The sequence below is a fragment of the Rhopalosiphum maidis genome, chromosome 2 (genome assembly GCF_003676215.2).
Source record: "Rhopalosiphum maidis isolate BTI-1 chromosome 2, ASM367621v3, whole genome shotgun sequence".
NCBI classification, from domain to species: domain Eukaryota; kingdom Metazoa; phylum Arthropoda; class Insecta; order Hemiptera; family Aphididae; genus Rhopalosiphum; species Rhopalosiphum maidis.
Genome location: NC_040878.1, coordinates 65,556,623 through 65,580,011, shown reverse-complemented (window position 1 = coordinate 65,580,011; position 23,389 = coordinate 65,556,623). Strand labels below are relative to the sequence as shown.

Genomic DNA, 23,389 nt, shown 5'->3' with positions numbered 1-23,389 from the left:
AACCAAAACTAACAAACCATTAAATTAAATTTATCATTTAGGAAATTACAGGCATAATAAGCTAATAAATGTACATTTTAATGTAATATTATTATTAATATTAAGTACATTGCTTATCCTAATTAATATTATATTATGTCTTGAATAATGTTGTTATATTATTAAAATCTTCTCACATTTACTATAGGCGCCTACGAAATCTATCGATAATTTAAATTTAATTTGTTTTGGTTCCAGGTTGATGGTGGACACTGAAGGACAAGACAATATTTTGAAAGGCTCTAGACTAATCTAGACATCGCCAGTTCATGAAACAGAGGTTAAAATTGGAAACAAACATTCAAAATGGTTTCGACTGGAATTTTATTACTCTCAATGAAGATGCATTCATTTTTGAAAGTCGCTAAAAATACAATACAATATTGTCCGGAAAAATAGAAATAACTGAATCAAAACAATTTATTCCGATATGTTTAGTTCGGTTAAAATGGGAAAATGTTTTAATTAAAACACAGCTCAACGAGTAAAAGTTTGTTTCTCGTAGAAATTTGCTATATATAATAAGTATATATAAAATAAGTACTATGTATTTTTGTTTGGAAATATATTTTACTTTTTCGTTCAATTCTCGTTCGCCAGTTCTCTCTCGTTTTTGTTATTATTATTATTATTATTATTATGCTCGTTGTGTTTTGGAAATTGGACCTACGAGAGAAGTTTTTCTCATAATTCTTTTACTCCGTCTTTTATACCCTCTCCTCCGCTGTCTCCCTTCCCCCTTTTTTTTTGCTTTATTATTATATAAAAAAAAAAAAAATTAAAAGATTCGGAAAACCGTAGGTCGACTACGGCGGCGGCGGCGGTGTCGGCGTACCAGTGGTGGTTGGACGCACGCGGGGTAACAAACGAACGAACGAAATAAAGAAGACTGCTGCTGCGTGATTAAAAACTGGCGGGAGTAGCCCTAAGCGAGGGGTCGATTTTCTTTTTAAGAGTTTTAATTGCTTCGGCCATCATTTCCCTGCAGGCTCCTCCATGCGCGGCGCTTTCTTATTTATTATTCGTTCTTTTTTGTTTTGCATTTCTCGATTTTTAGCCCCAGAACACAACGACTCGCTATATTTTATATACGTCCCTCCGGAATGCCGAAGGGAAACAAACAAAAAACTGAGTAAGGAAAAAAAATTGTATATATAAATGAAATATACGATCTAAAAATAATAATCATCTTGCTGCCCACGCAGATATAACTTGGGAGGAAACGCATTTTAAACTCCTCTCACCAATCGATACAAGCAAATTATATTGAATATAGATAGACACATAATACCTACTACAGTATAATGAACGCTAATAAATTAATAATCAGTGTAGCAACATATATTATAGCAGTATTTATCGAGTCACTTTCATTCGAGCCCGTTGTATTCTACTTATATATACGCATATATATGAAAGTATATCTGCACTTATGCAGGTTCATTACATAGGTATAACATATAGGCATATAGTAGGTATCTACATAATAGAAACGTGTAATGTAAGTCAAATTAAAAAATAACTGTGACAAATTAATAAGTGTCATTCGTCTCCGGGAATAATCTGGAACGACTCCCAGAATAGGTGTCGAATACATTAAGTAATATATCATTAGTCCACGGAAACGTAGATAATTTCCGTTTTATATAAGAATGTTGAAATTTATACACATTATCAAAATTTCAAATACAATTATACAGACGGTTTTTTTTATCATTTAAGTATTTTTAATATTTTTTTAATGATATTTTCCACGTGGAAGACTCGTATTTTATACCTATGCGTAACGACACCTCTATTATTTCATCTGTATTCTTTGACATTTGTATAAATTACGACTACGCTATTATTTGTTTTAATTAATTATAAAATATTGACTCATTCCGAAGACACACATATATATATATATATATTATATTCACGTTTTCTCTCCTCTCAATAATTGTTTTCAAAACGTTATTCTATTTCATAAACAATGTATAAGGAAAATTTATCTCGTTCGACGATATTATATATAGCTATAGTTCTCTGTAGAATCCATAGCATCAAAACTTAAAACCATTATTGGTTAATTAATTATACTTATTTTTACCAAATGCACATAAGACGACAGACGTTTCTAGTTTCTACCACAATCTGCATTACTATGCAGAGAAATTCACCAAACATGCTTACCCTATTTTTCAATAACGCAGTTTCCAGTTAATCAAAATTTAATTTTGAGAATTATTAAATACTCTTAAAGACCATAATACGAATTCGTGAGATTTTTTTGAAAATTTAAGGAATGTCCTGTGAAATACAAACTTCTATTTTCTAAGTGAAACCCCTCTTTTTTGCAGTAAATTATTAAGCGAATAATTTTTATGAATATATTTACATATCAAAATTCAAATTCAAGTTAGTTAGTTATAACTTATAATAGTTGTTTAACTTTGTGTTATAAAGATATTATAACTTAAAAGCCCATAATAATGGGTTTGGAAGATATTAAAAATATAGCAATTAGAATTTTTTAGTAACTAATATTAATTTATCAATATTCAATATATAATTTGTTAAAATGGTCCAAATATAATAAATACTAGATCCATTATTATTACATTTACATACATCTGTTTTATATTTATGTAAAAAAAAATTGAATGGATTATTATTCTTAGAATAAACATTTTAATAACTAAAAAATTACTAGTTTTAATTTTAAATTATAGGTATATTAAAATGTTAAAAATATTCACTAAATAAGTTACAGTGAAAATTGAAATTTTTTTAAAAAATTAAAGTTTTTATCGCCACAGAACACTTAAATACTAAAGCTCTTAACAATTTTAAAATATGTTCTTTAAGTATATTTAAAATAATTAGAATTTGAATAAATTCATTATTAAATGAAAAAATGTAGGTGAGTATATGCTTTGTGAATACCTCTTGTGTCATTTACTATACCGATATGTTGGACATCAATAGGTACATTACTTCTCTTTAACCTGTGATTATTATGAACATAGCCAGTTTTTAATTAACGAATTTTAATAATTATATACATTTTACTGCAGATAGAAGAAAAAATAAATATATATATATTATACATATTATTTTTTATGAAAATAAGTTAAATTCTATATGACGTTCCTAATTATACTAGGTACTATTAATGTCCTAATAATGTCCTGTGAAAGTGAAGAGATATAAAGTTCTGTTTTTAAATGAGAATCCCCCTCCCTTTCCCCATTGACCATAATTGTTTAGTGGATAATTTTTCTAAAAATGTTGAAGTATCAAAATCAAAATTTAAATAAATAGTTTTTAAGTTATTTAACATTGTGTACATATACTTTAAGTAAAATACTTAGGAAAATAGTTCCTCGATAATAGGTTTGGAAAATATGGAGGCTATAAACGCTATATGGCCTATGATCATTTAAACATGTTAATAATATTAATAACAATCATCATTTATGATTTGTTAATATGGTCAAAATATGATAAATATTAGGTAGACCGTAGATCCAACATTATATCCATTTTATACTTTTGTAAAATCATTTCTAAGGACTATACCTTAAACCTATATTATCTTAGTATTGGCATTTTACACTGATAAATCACGCGTTCAAATTTTTAATTAGGTTGGTACATCAAAATCTCCAAAAAAAATATCCACTTAAGAGTTTACAGTAAAAAGAGAGAATCTAATTTAAGAACGAAAGTTTTTATCATTACGGCCGGTCACTTGTTAAATAGAACAAAAACATTTAAAAATTATAAAAATCAGAATTTTAATAAATTCACGTTTTAAGGAAAAAATGAAGATGAGTATGCTCCGTGAATTACTCTGTACAATATTGTTGGTTCACTGGCATTTTAAATTATACGCTTTGTGCTTTACATGACGGGTTAATAGCTAAAGGATTTATACATTTTAGTCGCTAGTGAATTTACGAAATCAGTGTTAAAAATGGTCCGATATATTAAATTAACGCTGTTGTTTTTATTGCGTATCTTATTTATCATGATGTATTCGTAATGTATGGCTCGAGTTTTTCTTAACATTAAATGTCTATCAAAAACTATACATATACGCACACATGACACATCTTAACATATCTACCTGCATAGATCTCCTATATAACATGGCTATTTAAACAAAATTGATCCTTGTCCACTTGGATACAGTATAAAAGTCAAATATTTATATTCTAAAAATCATAAATGTATAGGTAGGGATTGAAGTTAAGGAAGTACCTACACCAATAATAAAATTAAATAAATAATATTATACTTAATAAGAATCAAGTATGTATCTACCTATTCACTTTTATTTTAATATTTAAAATTTTATTTTGCGGGGGGCTGCGTACAAGTTGATTCCCGGGTTTACCTGTTTACATACACGCTACACCGATACAGTTGAGTTGATTCCTGGGTCATTATTTATTATTTTCGATATTCATTCAAATATATTTATTAATATATATTAGCGTTATCCAAGAAACACCACGAGGAGGTAGGCTGTCGGCTGACAGTTTCTCAAAAATGTTGTTCTATTTAGTTTTTTCATATTTTGAAAATCATCCAATTTTTATTTATCAATTATTTATCGTATTATATTATATTTATTATTTAATAAAAAATTATTAGTAAAACAAAATAGTAGGTAAAAATTCAAAACACGTTGTTTTTAAAAACTGTTATCTTGTAATGAGAATATGAGATAACCAGTATACCGTGACATCACTTCTATCAAAAAATTTATATTACTCTTTTTTTCTATAGATTTTCTAGTCCCATAATTACTGTTGCATTTAGTGCCGGCCCTAAGGGGGGGGGGTAAGCGGTGCGACCACACCGGGCCCCGCGCTTGTGCGTGGCCCCACAGGCCAGAAATTGTACTATTAAGAATATCACTTTAAAAATAAACATAATATTGTCCCCGTAGACAGTAACACAGTAATTGCGACACGCGTGTTGTTTTTTGTCTATGTAGAATTATTAAAATAATTCTATCTAAATTTTAAAAACAAGACATGACAATCTATCAAAGCATAAGTTATCGGACCTGGCCCTTATCAGCATCAAACATAGTATTGCCGATTCTTTAAGCTACGATGAGACAATTGATCTATTTGCATAACAAGAAGCACGGAAAAAAATATTTATACAATATTTTATTAGGTATGTTAATTTTTTTTATTCCAATAAGTAAGTGTATACTCATTGCATCATGATTATAATTTATGTTCAACATAATAAAAATATTTATTAATAAAATATTATATGTACATTGTACCTAAGTACATTAAACCTACTCATTTTGTGTCTTATATAATAAAATTCGAATTGGATTTTATTATATTTTATACATAAAAATTTAGGTTTCTAATATACCTTAAAGGGCTTAAAGTTTACAAAATTATAAAAAATTCTGCACCGGGCCTCTAAAACCATCGGGCCGGCACTGGTTGCATTTAATATAATATGTTTCCGACTGTACTTCTAACAGCTCATTCTATTGATATACAATAACAAGAAATCAACTCGCACACACCTCTTAATGACTCGACCTACTCGGGAATCATCTCGCTTACTGCGTTGAGGGGAGGGAGGTGAAAATATGTATAAAAAATATACATCAATAATTAGTAAATAGTATTAAATATTTTTTTATTTATTTTTAATTTTATAAGAATATTAAAAATGGTTTTTATCAATATCTACTATAAAATACAAATCATTGTTGTAATAAATTTACCTGAATGAATTCAATGCTTAGTTGATTTCCACATGTATATCACAATATTCACAATATATATATATATATTCAATGATGCCAGTCCATTTAAGAGATATTCTCCTATTGTGGATCGTGGATAAGTTTTCAGGCGACGTATAACATTGAAAATAAGTCCTTTTATTATAGTCGTTGTAGTCACAGGCAAAACTGACATTACGAATATATTTAATAAAAATATTTTATGAACGTTGGAAAACGCATCTGCATTAGAAATATCGAAGGTATGGACAGCGTTTCGAATATTTTTATCAACTTGTCGTAGTCAAATTTATTTCACGCTTATCCAAATTTCTGAGGAATCGTCTTATAGAAAATTGAACTGTAAGTTTCAAATAACTTATTGTGTATTGATTTTATTTCAATGATTCAATGGGAAAAAGGCACGAGAAAAATTGGATACAATTAGACAATGTTTGATTAAGCGATCTTGAAGACAAATGATAAATAAATCAAGACATAGTATGTAAATAGTATTTACAAATATTATTTTATAGTTATCTGCTTCGGAGTCTGTTATAATGTTAGAACACCTAGAACGGTTAGTACAACGGTTCTTCCGATATATTATCTTCAAACACAAAAATCATTTTGAAGTCGTCTGTGGAATACTATCTTCAACGACGAAAATTGATAAACGACAAACGTGGCAATCACACTATAATAGTGATATACCATTTAACCATTATATTATGCATTATTATAAATAAAATTAAAAAATATTTATTATAATCGATCAAAAATCAAAAACACAATTTACACTTTGTCGGTATTGGTGGTAAAATTAATTTTAAAAATTGTAAAAATGTAAATAAACAAAAAATTTTATTGAAGTAGAAGCCAAATATAATGCAGTAGGTCTAATTTTGAGTATGTGGTCAACTTGGTCAAATATATCAAATCATTAAAAAACTCGCCAGTCGCCGTATATATTTAATTAGGTTTATAGTAGTACACACGAAATAAGGTAATTTAAAATCAACAATAAATCAGTAGGTACACACGGAAAACGATCCTGAGCTTAATACGGTCTATTAGTTAATATCTATTTAATGTATATTACATTTATTTATATTACATAATTATAATCATTTTTAGAAACTCTATTCAATTTTACAAAAAACACCTCGTCAGATATCAGAATAGTACCTATAAGACTATAAATGCCACTTTATCAAGCAATTTTCCAATATGGTATAAATATTTGGGGTGATGGCGATGATGCAACTGAAAATGCAACCAAACCACTACAGTTACAACAAAATAATGTAATGAGTAGGGCCCAAATTTATATGCAATTGCATATTTTTCTATAATTCACCTAGAATAATTTTGATTATAAATGTCGACGTTGCTTAATGTGTAGATTCTATGGTTAGTTTTTTTTTTGCATATTTTTGCATATTTGAACGAAAATGCATATTTATTGCATATTTTTTTATAGTTGCATAAATGTTGCATATTCTATAATTCGTAGATTTCCTGTAAAATGATCTACTGTCTATCGTAAGTAATCCATTATAATGTACATCGATAAGTTATCGACAAATATTGGATTTTCTTGCAATAAATTTATAAATGTATAATTATCAAAACACGTCCACATTAGATAACAGAAGGTATATGTGCACCATACTGTACAATACGTATTCGAACACAGAATTTAATTTAGTTTTAGTTTGGTATGTACATTTATCGTGTATTGTGTACAGTGTTTACAGAGTTTAAAAATCTAACTTGCGCCTTTTTTTTTTATATAATGCCTAAAGTAAATAATGCTTCTCGGTATGTAAATGAATACCCAAACGTATTTAAAACAGACGGAAATATTTTATTTTGCAATTTCTGTTGTAAATGTTAAATGTGTCATGTAACAGAAAATTTCAAGTAGTACAACATTTAGAAACTGCAAAACATAAACCGAATTGCAAATTGAAAGAAGAAAAGACAACTCAACCTTTTATAAAAAAAACATTTAATCAGGTCAGAACTAATAATCAAAATACAAATGAGTTTATAAAGATTTGTGTAATTTTATGGTAGCTAACGATATTTCACTTTTTAAATTAAACAATCCACAGTTTAAATTGTTTTTTGAAAAATATCTAAAACTCAAATTACCAAATGAATCGACCCTAAGTAAGAACTATTCACGGTTATGCTATGATGAAGTTTTATGTAAAATTAGGAATGAGATAGGGAACAGTCCGATTTGGGTTTCGATCAATGAGACAATTGATGTACAAGGACGATATGTTGCTAGTGTCATTGTTGGAAAATTATCATCTGAAGAATGTACAAAACCAATCGTTTTAACGGTTGAGCAATTACAAAAGGCAAATTTTCAAATAATTTCTCAATTATTTTAATTAATAATATTTTGATATGCTTACACAATGTAAGTGTTTACAATGTGTGTACATGTATGTGTTTTTTAATACATTTTAGTGCATTTTTATACATAATATATTTAGATTGTGTAAATTTTTTACTCAAATCTCAAAAACCCTTATAGTTTGTTAATTTGTAAAAAAAAAAATTTTGCATATTTATGATATGGAACTGCATATTTTATAGACTTTTATTGCATATAAATCCGGGCCCTAGTAATGAGAATTTGTCTGGGCAAAACAAATTTGACGAAGTTAACAGAACTAATCTATAAAAAATTGAATGTTGCCATTTATATTGATTTCCAAAAAATTTACATTATTATAAATAGTAAAAAATATAAACAATTGGTAGCTATAATATTACCACAATAGAAAGCAAGAGAAGACAAAGCATAATATAATGCCTCTGTATCTACAAACACCTCGTTTGATCAAAGATTTCTGGACTACCTACAGGGCCGCATTTCAGATTTTAACACCCGGAACAAATTAAATCATACATCGCCCCTCCCTCTAGGACGTATTTTAGGGAGATATGTTTGGGTATTTGTCCCCCCCCCCATGAAAATATAAAATATACACTTTTATATAATTACTTTCAAATCTTATAAGACAAGAATAATTTATTGAAACAAAAAAATTTTTTATTTTAACATCTCATAATAATAATAATAAAATAACTTTAGTACCTACTAAATATATATCATATATTATTATGTGTATGTATAAACTAATTCTATGTTATATGTGTATTTAAAAATATACTTAGTAGATTTATACTTATAAAGATATAATTAGATATAATTCACGAGAAATATCCAAAATATTTGAAACAAAATTAGAAGTCAATAGAAATTATTTCCAGGGAAAATGCAATTGTTGCCATCACTTTAAAATAATTTAAAAACAGTGCTCCACAATCCACATAGAACCAACCATTTACCTACACATTTTAATTTTCTAATTAAAATACTGTTCCTATTACTATTTCTATAAAATACTGTAACGCGCTCAGCGCGTGATTAACGTATTTTTCTATTATTGTGTTTCGTCTTGAACGTGTTAAATGATTAAATTTTTGTTTTACTTTCAATCATGATTATTAGAATTTATTCAACATTTTGAACCTCTTTAATATTGCTCCTAAAAACTATAGCCGCCCGGTACAATTGTACCCCCTAAATGTGGCCCTGACTAACTAAGTTATATTTGTTACAATTCTATGAAAAATGAATCAAAAGAATGTGTTACACCAAAATGTGCGAAAAAATTATAACCGATTGACTGTTTAAAAATGTGGACAAACTATAAGATACTAGTAATATGATACTTATTACTAATTAGTAATTATTATGAGATGTATAAATAAAAATAATTATAAATGTTGTTTAATGTGGTTTTGTGTTTTGTTTCTGGTATTGTACGTTTTTATTTTATACCTTATTCTTTTTCACACTTAATTTTTTTTTATATTATTTAAAATTGGAACATATATTGGTAATAATTTGTTATTTAGATTTATCATTGTATAACTCTATCTTCAAAACACGCATAAGCTTATAAAAGGTGTAAATGTAAATGTCAATCATGGAAATTGTATTTAGTTTATTAGGTATTTTGTTCAAATTTTTATGATTTAATGAAAAAAATATTTATTTTACTAACAATTACCTATAGTTTCATTAATTTTTAACAAAAATTAGATTTATAATATTTAATTTACTTAGTAGAATAAATTGTTGAGTCTTTATAATCTAGCTGTAGGACAGTATGAAATACAAAAAATAGCCTACAATTAATTTAATTTTTACAAAATGTAATTTATCATTATATACATAAAGTATAATAATATAAATAAGTCTTTTTTTTCTTGAGAAATAAAACATAAAGTCAACTGACCACTTCTTCCCTACACTTAAAAATCCAAAATTAACATATGTTATTGTCTAATTAAAAAAATTATTATCATTTTACATGTACAATGAATAGACTGGCGCGTTAAACTAGATAAAATTATAAAAAAATTAATTATTTAATATAATTACTTCTTTTTAGGTATTTTTATATATAATAATATTGTTAGTATTTAATATTCATTACTAATCAATCTTTCATATGATTTTTATTTTTTGTAGTACAGTACGTCATTATCATACCTATTAAGAATTGGTAAAATTTAATGACATTTTATAAGAAAAACCATTAGGAAATAATAAAGGTTTGCAAATGCTTATTTATATGCTGATAGTATTAGTAAAATTGCAATATTGTTTAACCAAGTACTCATATTCTGATGTAATTACTGTATGTCCATAAATTTAATAATATTCAGACAGGCATAAGGGAAATATTTTTTCAAATTATAGCACATACTCTATTTGAGTTAAGAACCACTCATTGAGAGCAGACAGGGAACACCTACCGTTTAAACTATCTGCAAATATTAATGCCATTCCAAACACAAAAGTTAGCTGTCATGTACATTTTGAAAAAATAGTAAGGATAAACTCATTATGCACAATTTAAAAAGAAAACAAATTTATCAAACATAAGATACAATAAAAATTGAAAATATATTATATCAAAACATATTGTAGTGACATTAACGAGCACTGACAGACACTTGCCAAACTCTAATGTTATTGTCTGAGTATCCAGCAAACAATGTTTGTCCATCAGTAGACCATGCAAGTGATAGACATCTGGGTGGTTCGGTGTTGCTATTTTGTGATTGAGATACAACTTCTGGGCGAAGTTCTTCAACCATTTCTTTGCTTTCCAAATCCTAAATAAAAATATTACACATAATTATGCACAATAACAACTAACATAAAGGTCATAAAAAACAAACTGACATTTTAATAATAAAAAAAAATATATAAACAAAAAATCATGATACATACCCAAATTTTGATTGATGGTCCAAATGCAGCACACAACCAGTAACGGTTAGGGCTGAAGCACAGAGCTTCAATGATATCATTATGGTCAAGAGTGTGCAAATGTTTGCCGTCATTAAGATCCCACAACATAGCTTTGCAATCCTAAAAATTAATTTTATTAAAATATAATTTTTTTATATTTGCTTTACCAAAAATATATTTTATTACCTTTCCTCCTGAAGCACACAGAGAACCATCAGGTGAAACAGTAACGGTGTTAAGGTATCCAGTGTGTCCATAATGGTTGGTCTTAATGCGACAGTTAGTCAAGTTCCATACCTTAACAACCTTGTCCCAACCAGCACTCACAATGATTGGATTATGGATATTAGGAGAGAACCGTACACAAGATACCCAATCACTGTGACCATCATCCTAAAACAAATTATAAAATTCATAAATTAAATTATTTAAAAAATTTTTTTGTTTTTTTGAATAACAATATTGAAACTTTAAGAGTTGTTGGTTTTCAGTCCAGAAAGAAAGAAATCAAATTTGGGTCATTCAACAAAAAATTAAGATAGAAATAAAATTCTGCTGTTAAATGGTTAATAAAAAGCAATGCTGAACAGGACAACTATGTAAAATTGATATGTTGAAATATTATCTATACACCAAATCAGGAAACCAATATTATTATGCACATGTATTACACTAAATTTTATCATTAGGCAACTAAATTTAACACGAATACATCTTAAATGGGCAACAAAGTGCACGGGTATAGCTAGTATATAATATATATATATATACTTGAAAAAATATCAAAAAATTAGTAATATCAATAAACCAAGTAATAAAAAAACTTATTGTACCTAATTGTTGTAGTTGTTTGAATAGAAGGTAGCAATGTTATCTCAAGCAGTTGTGCTTACCATGACAAATTAACAAGAGGTAAAAATCATGTTAAGTACTCTACTTTATTAAGATACACTAGTTTAAAATTAATGCAAACATCAAGAAAGCCGGAAATAATGTCTAATATCAAGAAAAATATGATTACAAAGTACTAATGAATATACAATTGTTTTGTAATAAAATATCTTAATATACATTTGCAAATGAGACCATTACCTCAACAAATGTGACTCAATATCAAGTATTCTCAATGTCCAACATCAAACAGATAATATAAAAAAAATCCATAAAATTTGGCAAAACAAATGGAAAGTATCTAACACCAAATTAAACAAAATTAAAAATTATATCTATCTATGATCCGATAACACATTTACAAGAAAAGAAATGACCATAAATTAACTCAGAATAGGCTACAACAGATTAACATGATTTCTTGATGAAGAAAGAAGACCCATCTATATGTCCAACTAATAATTACCCTCCATTGATCAGATATTTACTGAATGTAGGAAGTACCAACGACATCTGAAGCACAATCTAACAAACTATCTAGTTGAAAATTTAACACCAGCATTATCAATGCTCTCAAATTTTTAAAGGATATGGAACTTCACACTAAAATTTAGCAAATAATCTACATAAATGTATTATAAAAGCATAAAAACATTAATGTATTTATCCATAATTTAAATATTAAAGTTAAAATTATTTTTCTTTTTATGTTACAACCTAGAATAATAATTTATATTCTAATGTAATAACTATGTTAAATTTCTTGTAGTCAATAGCCCGTCGCCAAGACATTAACTACCAATAAAAAAAAAAAATGCATCTAGATGTAACAAATGTTTTAATAGTACACTTAAAGTATATTTCTTACCTGAATAGTGTATTTGCACTCAGCCAATGTATTCCACAATTTGATAGTCTTGTCCCGACTTCCAGAAACAATTTGACGATTGTCAGCAGAGAAGGCAACGCTCAATACGTCCTGCACAAAAAAAAAAGGTTAACTGATATGCAAAATAATGTGACCAAATTGAACATTCCGCGAAGCATTTACCGACATGTGTAAGTACTTACCAAGCAGTAAGGCTTCTATATATAATTAAAAAAAAAAAGTAAAAAAAAAAGCTTGAGACAAATTGAACCTTGGTGTGGTCTTCGAAGCGACGAGTGGTACGTCCAGCAGCCAAATCCCACAGACGGAGTGTCTTGTCCCAAGAACCAGAAAGAGCGTAGTTACCATCTGATGAGAGGACAACGTCGCTGACGAAGTGCGAATGACCGTACAAACGTTTCTTGGGGATACCGTAGTTGAGTTCGTCACGTGTCAGATCCCAAACGATCAGGGTCTTGTCTGTGGAAAAATAAATAATAGATGAGTGACCGGATAAAAATTGGAAAGCTTTAAAAAATTCGGCACCGCTGGCCGTCACAATACAACCGCTAATCCTAAACGCAATCGGGGGTAATCCAAGACTACAGCAGCCGTACACACAAAGGAATGAATCTAAATTCACTGAAAATTGTGTGTAGGGCACAGCCACTGCGTAATAATGATGAACGGCAGTAAGCCGCTAGAGGCTAGGCGTTTAGCACATGCAACACTTACCTCGTGAACAAGACAGGATCATGTCGGTATGGATCGGGTTGGTGGCGATTTGCGTTACCCAACCATTGTGCCCACGAAGGGTACCACGGAGTTGCATTGTTTCAGTCATTGCGAACGGTTTGGATCGAATCTGTTATACCTGTAAATAGCAAGAAAATAAAAACGAGAAAACCGGAGGAGTTCACGTGTTCAGTTCGGGGCCATAGGAAAAAGAGATGTGTTCACAGAATGCGAACGCGGATCGGTTCCCATTCGCGTTTGGGGTTAGGTTACCACAGCTACCAGGCGTATGTGACGCTAACCGCGGTACTACGATAGTAATACAAAATGACACAAAATGTCTGTTCATCGTAAGCAATTATTATAAAAAAAAATTTATATTCTTAAAAAAACTAAACACTATATGAATAGATGTTAATTTCACTGCCAAAAAAATAATATAAATATAATATAATATAATAATATGATAATATCAACTTTTAATATTAAATTCATAGTAACACATAAGATAGTTAAACGTATGGTGACCACACTGATTCACAAACACAATCATAAAATGACCGCGCGTTTCAAATCGTTGTATTTATTAGCATAATTAAATTATTATATATTAATAAATTTTATTGTGTAAAAACAATTTTTTTTTAAATTTTCTTTACAATTAGTAGGTATCAAAATTCGTATCAAATACATTGAGATTTAAATTTAAATAATACACTTACACGTAATACGTTGACGTTTTACGCTGTACCTTAAAAAAATATTTTCAAAGTAAAAAAATATATATCAAAAAACAACTAACAAGTTGTTTCAAAATAAAACTTAAACAATTTTAGTTTTAGTTTAATATTTGTATAAATAATAACAAAATGTAATTAAATGAATTCTTGTGTTCCTATTATATGTCTGATTTTACAGTTCATCGCTGTCTGGTTATCAATATCAAAAAATCAGTGAACACACTAGACACTATAAGACACTATAGACATCCAGTTAAAACAATATATAGCGATTGATTTGTGTTTAGTATTTTGATATATATAAAATTTATAATCATATTCTTTCTTATATTTGTGTTTACTTCAATTTTCAATATTTATATATTATATTAAATTGGCTCTGTGGATATTTTAAATGATACCTATACCTATTTCACTACACATCTGAAATTGCATATACCTAGGTAGCTACAGTACTAATAAATTGATTGATAAAACACAGCATCTAAGTATATTCAAAAAAAAAAAAAGGTCGCCAAAACATATTACAATGTTTTAAAATCACTCGCCCATACACATTATGCTAAATTGCCCAAACACATTTATATACACATATTATAAATATTAAAAAAAAATATATATTTTTTAAATTTTTTCCTGGAAATTTTACGCCCATACATTGTAAATACTCTAAAATCTTAATTTCACCTAACATTTACTTATCCCAACTTGTTTTTAAATATTCTTGTTTTTTTAATATGATCGTGGAATATTGTAAATATTTTTATTTATATTATTTCATTTTGTGTTAGTTTTTACTTGAATTTTTTGTAACAAATGCCTGTGTCCCTATAGATTTTATATAATAATTTTTATCTTTTATATTTTCTCGCTTAAATACATTACTTTTATTATGCGGGTAAAAATGTAATTTGTCCAAACGCAGATCGCTCACCTACAGTACCTTATCCAAATTTAAAGGAAAATTAAACGAAAGACAGTAATAACAGCGCCAAATAATCTCTGTCAGACAAATTATACTTAATGATATACGAATTAAAGTCATTTATTTTACTTTAAGTATTACGGAAAGTAAAATTTTCACCGAAAATATTAGTTATTTTTATATAATATATTATTATGTAGGTATATTTATACTATTATACTACATATAGTATATTATATATTTATATCACTTACATAACACAAAATGTAATAATAATGTTTCTGTAAATACAATAAAACAGCAAAAGTATGTTCATCCTAGTTAACATAGCACGTATAATCTACGTGTATAATAAGGATAACTTTGATGTATGTATATGCGTAATTATTATTCGTAAAATAATGGTATAATATACGTTGAAATAGGTATAAACTTTTCGTACATTTTTCGTTATAAAAATACGTTTTAAGCGTTTATTTAAAAAAATGTCAAAATCTGGCAACCTTAATACATTAAATTTATACAAATAATATTTATCATATAGTCGAAATATATACTTCAATTAATATTTATACAAAAAATATCCATTTTATTCTTCAAAAATAAATGAACTTTAAGTCTTTACACGGAAAATATCCACTGCATACTCTAAATATATACTAACGTTATACGTAAAATATCACAAAAATGACTTCATACTTACGTAGAATGGTCCATTAGTAAATATGGATACTAAACGTTGAATATTCGTTAAATAATTCTCTTTTGACCTAAATTTATACCATAATTATACTATTTATCAACTTAACATCTACGTGTATTATACGTTAGTTCGTAAATAATAAATGTATATATAACGTATAATATACGTAAAAATACTTATTTAGTAATACTTTACTGGGATATACTATAAATAGATATCTTAAAATAAGTAAAATGTTTAAGTTCCCACGAATGATTTAAATTATAAAAAATTAATTAATAACCTTATTCATAAGTTATTTGGTCCAAATTTGAGTATAAAATATTATGTTAAAAAAAACAATTGTCTAAATATATTTTTTAGATTTTATGGTTTCCGTATGAATTTATGTTACTCTTAATCATGCATAGGTGCAACTTTAGGGTCAAAAATCTTTAGGGGCTAAAAATATTTACAAGTCTCGTGTTTAATCTAAAAATATTCTACCCCTCATAATCACCTAGGAATGCTTTATATATGAGATTTTTAAAGAAGAATGTGGCAAAAGCCCAACATATTAAATTGTTTGTAAATAAGGTAGGTAGGCATGTTTTGACAATACAGTTTTAAGTATAACCTGGTTATTAATTCAGTAAAAATAAGCTATGCATACTTACTCATAATAAGTATATAATAAAATTAGGATGTCATAACACTCATAACCTCCTAACACTTCCTTTTTACGTGCTACTGTCTAATCAATAAAAATAGAGAGCTTAAAAAAATAATACATCTATTTATTAATAAAAAGTATTGTTTATTATGAATAATAATGTTTTTAAACAAAATTATATTAAATAAAAATAGTAAGCAATAAAAAAATAAAAAAATTATTTTATCATATTCCTATTATAATAAATTACATAAGTACCTAACTCATAACACATAACATAATGATAGTATTATTATTTTATATTTAAGTAATACGCCTATCCTTTTTTGAAAATTTATCAACAATAACCTGAGTGTCAATTATACTAGCCATTTCTCTTTCTATACATAAAGTAGATAAATAACTAAATAAATCTTGTCCCATACTACTTCTTAACCAATTTGTTATACGCCTCATTGAGGAAAAGGAGCGTTCGCATGTAGCTGAACTTACAGGTATTGTTACTGCACTTTGTAACAGCTTATATAAATTTGAATAGATGTAGTTTACAACAACTTTTTTTAAATCATTAAAATCAAAATCATTTTTTTTAGACTTTTAAACAATTTTGTGCAACTACCATTTCGGACTTTAAACTGTCGATTTCCTATTGGAAATTATAACTGATAAGCTGCAATAGAGTTGTTATATAATATAAACGTCAATAAATATTAAATTATTTTGTTAGTTGTAATTAAATAGTTTCAATAATTTTAATAATCTTCAAGTAAAATCGTTTAAAACTGGGGGAGTTAAGCCCTCCCTAATTGTGCCTATGTACTCATGAGTTGTTAATTTGTTATGACTTTAGAGTAATCTTGTATTAAATTTTTAAAAAGCTTTTATGAATTTCTAACTACAAAATAATCTACAATTTTTTTGTGATTTTAATGAATTTTATCAAAATTCTAACTTCAAATGCTTATAAAAAAACATTGTGACTATACTATTACAATATTTTTTAAATTAAAGATAAAAATCTAAAAAAAATTGAAAATTTCTCATGGTTATAAATAGCTCAATAATAATTTGAAAATTGTAATATTATTTTATTTTATTATTGTATTGAATATATAATGATGTTATAAACATTCGGTGAAAAATTCAAGTATCTACAGTAATTTGTTTTCAAGTAACAAAAATGTTATTGAAAATTACGTAGTAATTATTTCTCCTAATTATAAACAAAAGTACTGGTAATTTTTTACTTTTGACCACTCTTCCCCTTCCCAAGTACCTACTAGATCCAATTAGATACCAAAAACTCCCATTTTTAAAAATTGAAACATTTTATCAATTATTGTATACAGCAGTCATGTCAAACTCAAAGTATCAAGTGAGCCAAATATATTGAATAGTTTACAATTTGGGCCGCACATAAAAATTTAGCGAAAAAATAAATTTTTTGTACAAATTTTTTAATTTTATTCTTATTTTCACGAATACAGCAATTAAAACTAAATAAAAAAATAAAAAAAATGAATATTAAAATTTAAATAAAATATAAGTCATACTAATTATTTATGAAAATAGGTGTTGTATAAATTACAAAAAATAACATATTAATAATTCTTTTTAGACGATACTTGATATCTCTTTCTCCAAATCTTTTTACCAAATAAACCATTCTCTAAGAATCTAAGATAGTTGTGACACAACATGAATATTTTATTATTATTTTTTTTTTCCATTAATATTGGTAGCCGCGGGCCATAAAAAAATGAGCAGCGGTCCGCGTGTTTGACATGCCTTGTGTACAGACACATCATCATAAAATAAATACATTCATCACTCTGCTCAGAATCTTAAATGCATGTAAACATTAAAAAATGAAATATATAATTAGTTTGGATAAATGTTATTTTGAACAACTTAAAATATTGTAAAAATATTTTTAAAAGCGCTAAGTCTGAAACAATGAATTTCTTAATAATTATTTTAAATAGATTACCTGCTTAATGGCATTAATACAGTCATAATATGATATTCTAATATCTAAGGATCATTATAATTTATAATAACACATATATCTCAATTTCGAGTCACAATTCTGGTATGCACCAAAAATAAATCTTCAAGCAATTTGGATTCGCCAGTAATATAATATTACTCTATACCAGTAGTTTTCAACCTTTTTAACCATGCGGCACACTTCATTTCCTACAAAATTTCACGGCACACTAATCCATATAATATGTGAAGCATATTTTATATATATACAATATACATACTAATAAAACTATAAACAAATTTTTCGCAGCACACTTCAAGAGCGCTCACGGCACATCGGTTGAAAACCACTGCTCTATACACCTTCTTTTAAGGGGTTTGAGATATGCAAATTTAACTAAAACTTCGAAAATTATCATTTATATAATATATATTAAATATAATAAAAAATCATTTGCTTCAAAAATATATCACAATTACGTAAAATACACGTTAATATTTTGATGATTATTAGTCTAATTTAGTAATAATATAAAAATGTAAAACAATATTGAAAATGCATGACAAATATAATATCAGTATTTAAATTTTAAAATCACAGGTATTAATTTTTAAATACATTTTTGTTTTTTCTTGTATTCTTACTTGTCAGTACAATTATTCAAACAATAAAAATAATAATAATAAATAAGGTAGGAAAGTGGGTATTGCTCTGTCACTCCATGTTTTTGTAAGCAGCAGCAAATTAAAAAAGAAAATTTATGTTTATTAGTTACAACCCTTAAAATATGTTTTTCTAGGTATGTTAAAAAAAATGGTTAAGTGTGTAGTAGCAAAATTTACAAAAACATGGACTGCGCTCTGATTTACAATGGATCGTTGTTACAATTTTGCTAAATATAAATTCAATAGTATATCATTGTAGAAAAAAAACGATTCTTAGCGAAGGCTATGCATATAGAAAATGATAAAATAAACACGAAGAGAAAATGTTAAATATTTCTGAAGCAATTCGTTTTTAAATTATGTCAATAAAAATTATTTTTTTCAAAAACTGTTTTACTGTAAAAATTACCTTTTTTCCTTAATTTTCTCGATTATTAAAAAAACTATAAAACATTTTTATTTTTTTGTACTTTCAACCCTCTAAAATATCAACTAGATACTATTTGCTAGCAAAAACCAATCCTCAAAGTTTAAAATTGAAGCATTATTACTGTTCCAAAAGGCGATAGGTACAGACAAAACAACAACACAAACATCATGGTAAAATCATTACATTTATCGCTCCACTCAGAATCTAGAACAAGCTTTGCCATTTAATGAGGATCGATTGTACCTAAATTGTCATTGAGTCACTGTGTAAACATATATATTATATACTATTTAAATTGGTTTTGTTGAGATGGCTGTCTAGTAAATATTTGTTTAATGTTTATTTTCAAAAAAATTTAATGTGGATAAAGGACAAATATGATTTTATAATAAATAAGCGGGAAACATTTTAACATTCAATTACCAAGAAAATCTGTATCTAAAAAGTAGGTATTTGTTAAATATTTATGTTGAAATAGTATAAATAATTGAAGTAGTTATTTAAATTTAAGTTAAATGATACCATAATGATTTAAAAATAAACTGATAAACTATAGGAACCGAATTTGGTGATATAAATTATTAGTGTAGTACCTACGTATTTTAGTATATTTATTGAAATTTATAGAAGAGTTACAAGTATACTGCTATGTTATTTATTTATATTTGATGTTATTTTATTTGTTGTTAAAAAGGTTTAAGTAAATACATGCTGTAATTTTAGCAATTTAATAGTTAACTACATGTGTTACATTAATTTCGAGTGCTGTTACCATTGACCCTAAATGAGTACAACTATACATTTTTTCAACTTGCACTTTTTTTAACAAATTATATAATATATATAATGTATAATATATACAAGATCTTAAATCTCTAATTCTAAAATAATTTAATGAATTTGAACCACTATACGAACACGTTCATGGATGCGCCTATAATCGTGCAAACATGATACCTGCATGTGAGTAAACGGAAAAATCATAGATATAAAATTCAAACCATGGATTTTGTTCGTTATGTGCTACCTACGACTGCTACGCGAATAAGTTAAAATTTTCAGTATAACGTAGCTTTACAGGACACTTATACGCATTAAAAAAAATACTTACACGAACACCATAATGGGATAAATAGGAATTATGTTGTTATATTAAACACATTCATCTATTAAAATCAAACAAAATAGTTAACTGCGAGTAAAATATTCCTATAAAATCTTAATTCTTATTACTTTAGGTCAAAAACCATAAATATTTTTTTTGTAGTTTAGTTTAATGATTAACTGCAAGTCTGTAAACAATAAAGGATAACCATGATTTACCAAAATCACATCACACAAACATTAACCACGAAAAGTTGATAAAAATGAATGCAGCAAGTAGGTGAAACACACGAAATAGGTACAAAACTAAATAAAAAAGGAAACATAATACTACAAAGTTTGACAGTTGATAACAATTCGTAAATGCCGTCATAAGATCAGCATCGACTTCTTTGAGTATTTTTTAGCCAGGGTCAGAGAGAAAATTGTCTGGAAAATAAGTAATAAGTATTCCATAACCATAAGATAACACGGAAAAAAAAGAGGCTTCAGTACCCCCAGTTTTAGATTCTGAACGGTAGTGTTGAATGTATTGATTTTACAATGACGTGTGTGTTTTTATTTTTGTGTCTGTCATCACGTTTTGGAGTAGTAATAATGCTTCGATTTTTGACTTCAGCCCCTCTTTGAATAGGAAAATTCATCTAATTGGTACTTTAGGGTAAACATTAAGGTAAAGATTTCCAGTAGTTTTCAAAAGCGTCAGGAGAAACCCTGAAAAAATAATGGAAAAACGGCAATTTTTACGCATAACCACTTTTCGACAACATCGATTTTTTAATCTCAAAAACGAATCATTGTAAATACTTGAAATTTTCATCAAATGTTTATATTGTGGATATCTATTCACGATTAAATTTTCAAAATATTTTGAACTTTTTTAAGCTACTTATAGACAATTGAAATCTTCGACGTCTCTAAGTTACTTTTCTTAAAATGCCGATAAAAAAATCTTTAAAATCGAATACAAGGTTTATTATTAGTTAAAACTTATCGTAGTAAAAAAAAAAATCAAAAATCATTAGTCACAATTTTTGTTTATAAGCATTTAAAGTTCAAATACTTACAAAATATATCAAAATCGCGAAAATTTGCAAAGAATTTTAGTTGAATTCATAAAATTTTGTGATTTAAATCTCAGGTTAAAAAACCCAATACAATGTTATCCATAAGTTTCCCTTCAAGTAACTGTAAAATAAAATTCCAGCGACAATATAGAAAAAATATTATGAGCGTATGAAATTTAATTTTTTCTCGAAATCATGTAAAATAATGATCTATTACAATTTAAATATATGTTATAACAATATAATATATCCTGCTAATTATCATTGACAGACAAATCATCTCCGTTCAGAATCGTTTTTCGTATTCAATGATACCTGTAATTGCATTCAAATTTAACACATCTATTATAGTGATCAGTGACCTACTCTCCATCTCTACTATACAGCAGAGCGATACCCACTTGTCCACTTTTTTTTTATTAAAATTGCACATAAACCGTACATTGTAATATTGTATACATACAAATAATTTCACAAGTTTATAAAAATTGAACACTAATTATTGTGTAGTGGGGGGGGGGCAAAGGATGGAATACCTCTGTATGGTGTATGAATACTATTACCGACCTGTATAAAATAATATTAATATCTTACTTCAATACTATAAATTAATAAAGTTAATATAGTTATAATAAGCATGTTGGTGTATGTATGTATTGTACACGCTATAATATAAAAAATACGTTATCAAAATTAACCATAATACACGCGCGTGCAACTAATTTTACGCCGTAACGATTAGATAAGAATATAGGCGAAACGTGATTTACGTACTTGTTGACAAAGAGACGCGCATGCGAAAAAAACAAAAAAATATATACGTACCGTTCTGCTCCAAGACGATAGATCGTTGCAAAATGTTTGGCGCCGTCGTCCGTAAAAATTATTGGAGTGATAAATATAAAATCTTAATGTGTTGTAGTGTGGTGTACCCACACAACGCACCGGTAATGAGAATTACTTTATACCTACGTAATATTTTTACAAATCTTTATATATTATGAGCAAATTAATGAATTTTATTAATATAAGTATCGTATTATTATTATTGCGTTTATTCTACGTTAATAATTCATCCTCCAATGATAATTGTTCATACTCAGAATTGTATTTTATTATAATAATTATCTATCATTTTTCTAATTTAAAATTCTATTGATGCGTCACACGTATATTGTCGTATACAATAATATACAGTTTTTTTTCTCAAACAATTCTGAGTGTTTGTTACACATAAACCAACTGTTTGTTATACAGCTTCATATTCTTAATACTTTTTAAACACAGCTAGATAGGTGCCATTATATATTTTTGGTCACATTAGAAACTAATATTTTAATGTATATTATAATATTATTACAAATGTGAATCTAAAATAAATATACCTAAGACCTAACACCAAATATAACCACATACTTAATTTTTAATTTGGATTAAATGTATTTATATCAATAAAAATAAAAATAGTG

General features: G+C 27.1%; 1 protein-coding gene across 1 annotated transcript; it reads right to left on the bottom strand.

The window, feature by feature from the left end:
• Window positions 1-10,764: 10,764 nt before the first annotated feature.
• Window positions 10,765-13,877, bottom strand: LOC113551299 (guanine nucleotide-binding protein subunit beta-like protein). Its single transcript, XM_026953464.1, has 6 exons — window positions 13,645-13,877; window positions 13,181-13,389; window positions 12,910-13,020; window positions 11,337-11,543; window positions 11,130-11,270; window positions 10,765-11,011 (listed from the first exon to the last, which is right to left on the bottom strand). Exons 1-6 carry the CDS (start codon window positions 13,751-13,753, stop codon window positions 10,829-10,831), a joined length of 960 nt encoding a protein of 319 aa, XP_026809265.1. The 5' UTR covers window positions 13,754-13,877; the 3' UTR covers window positions 10,765-10,828.
• Window positions 13,878-23,389: the final 9,512 nt, after the last annotated feature.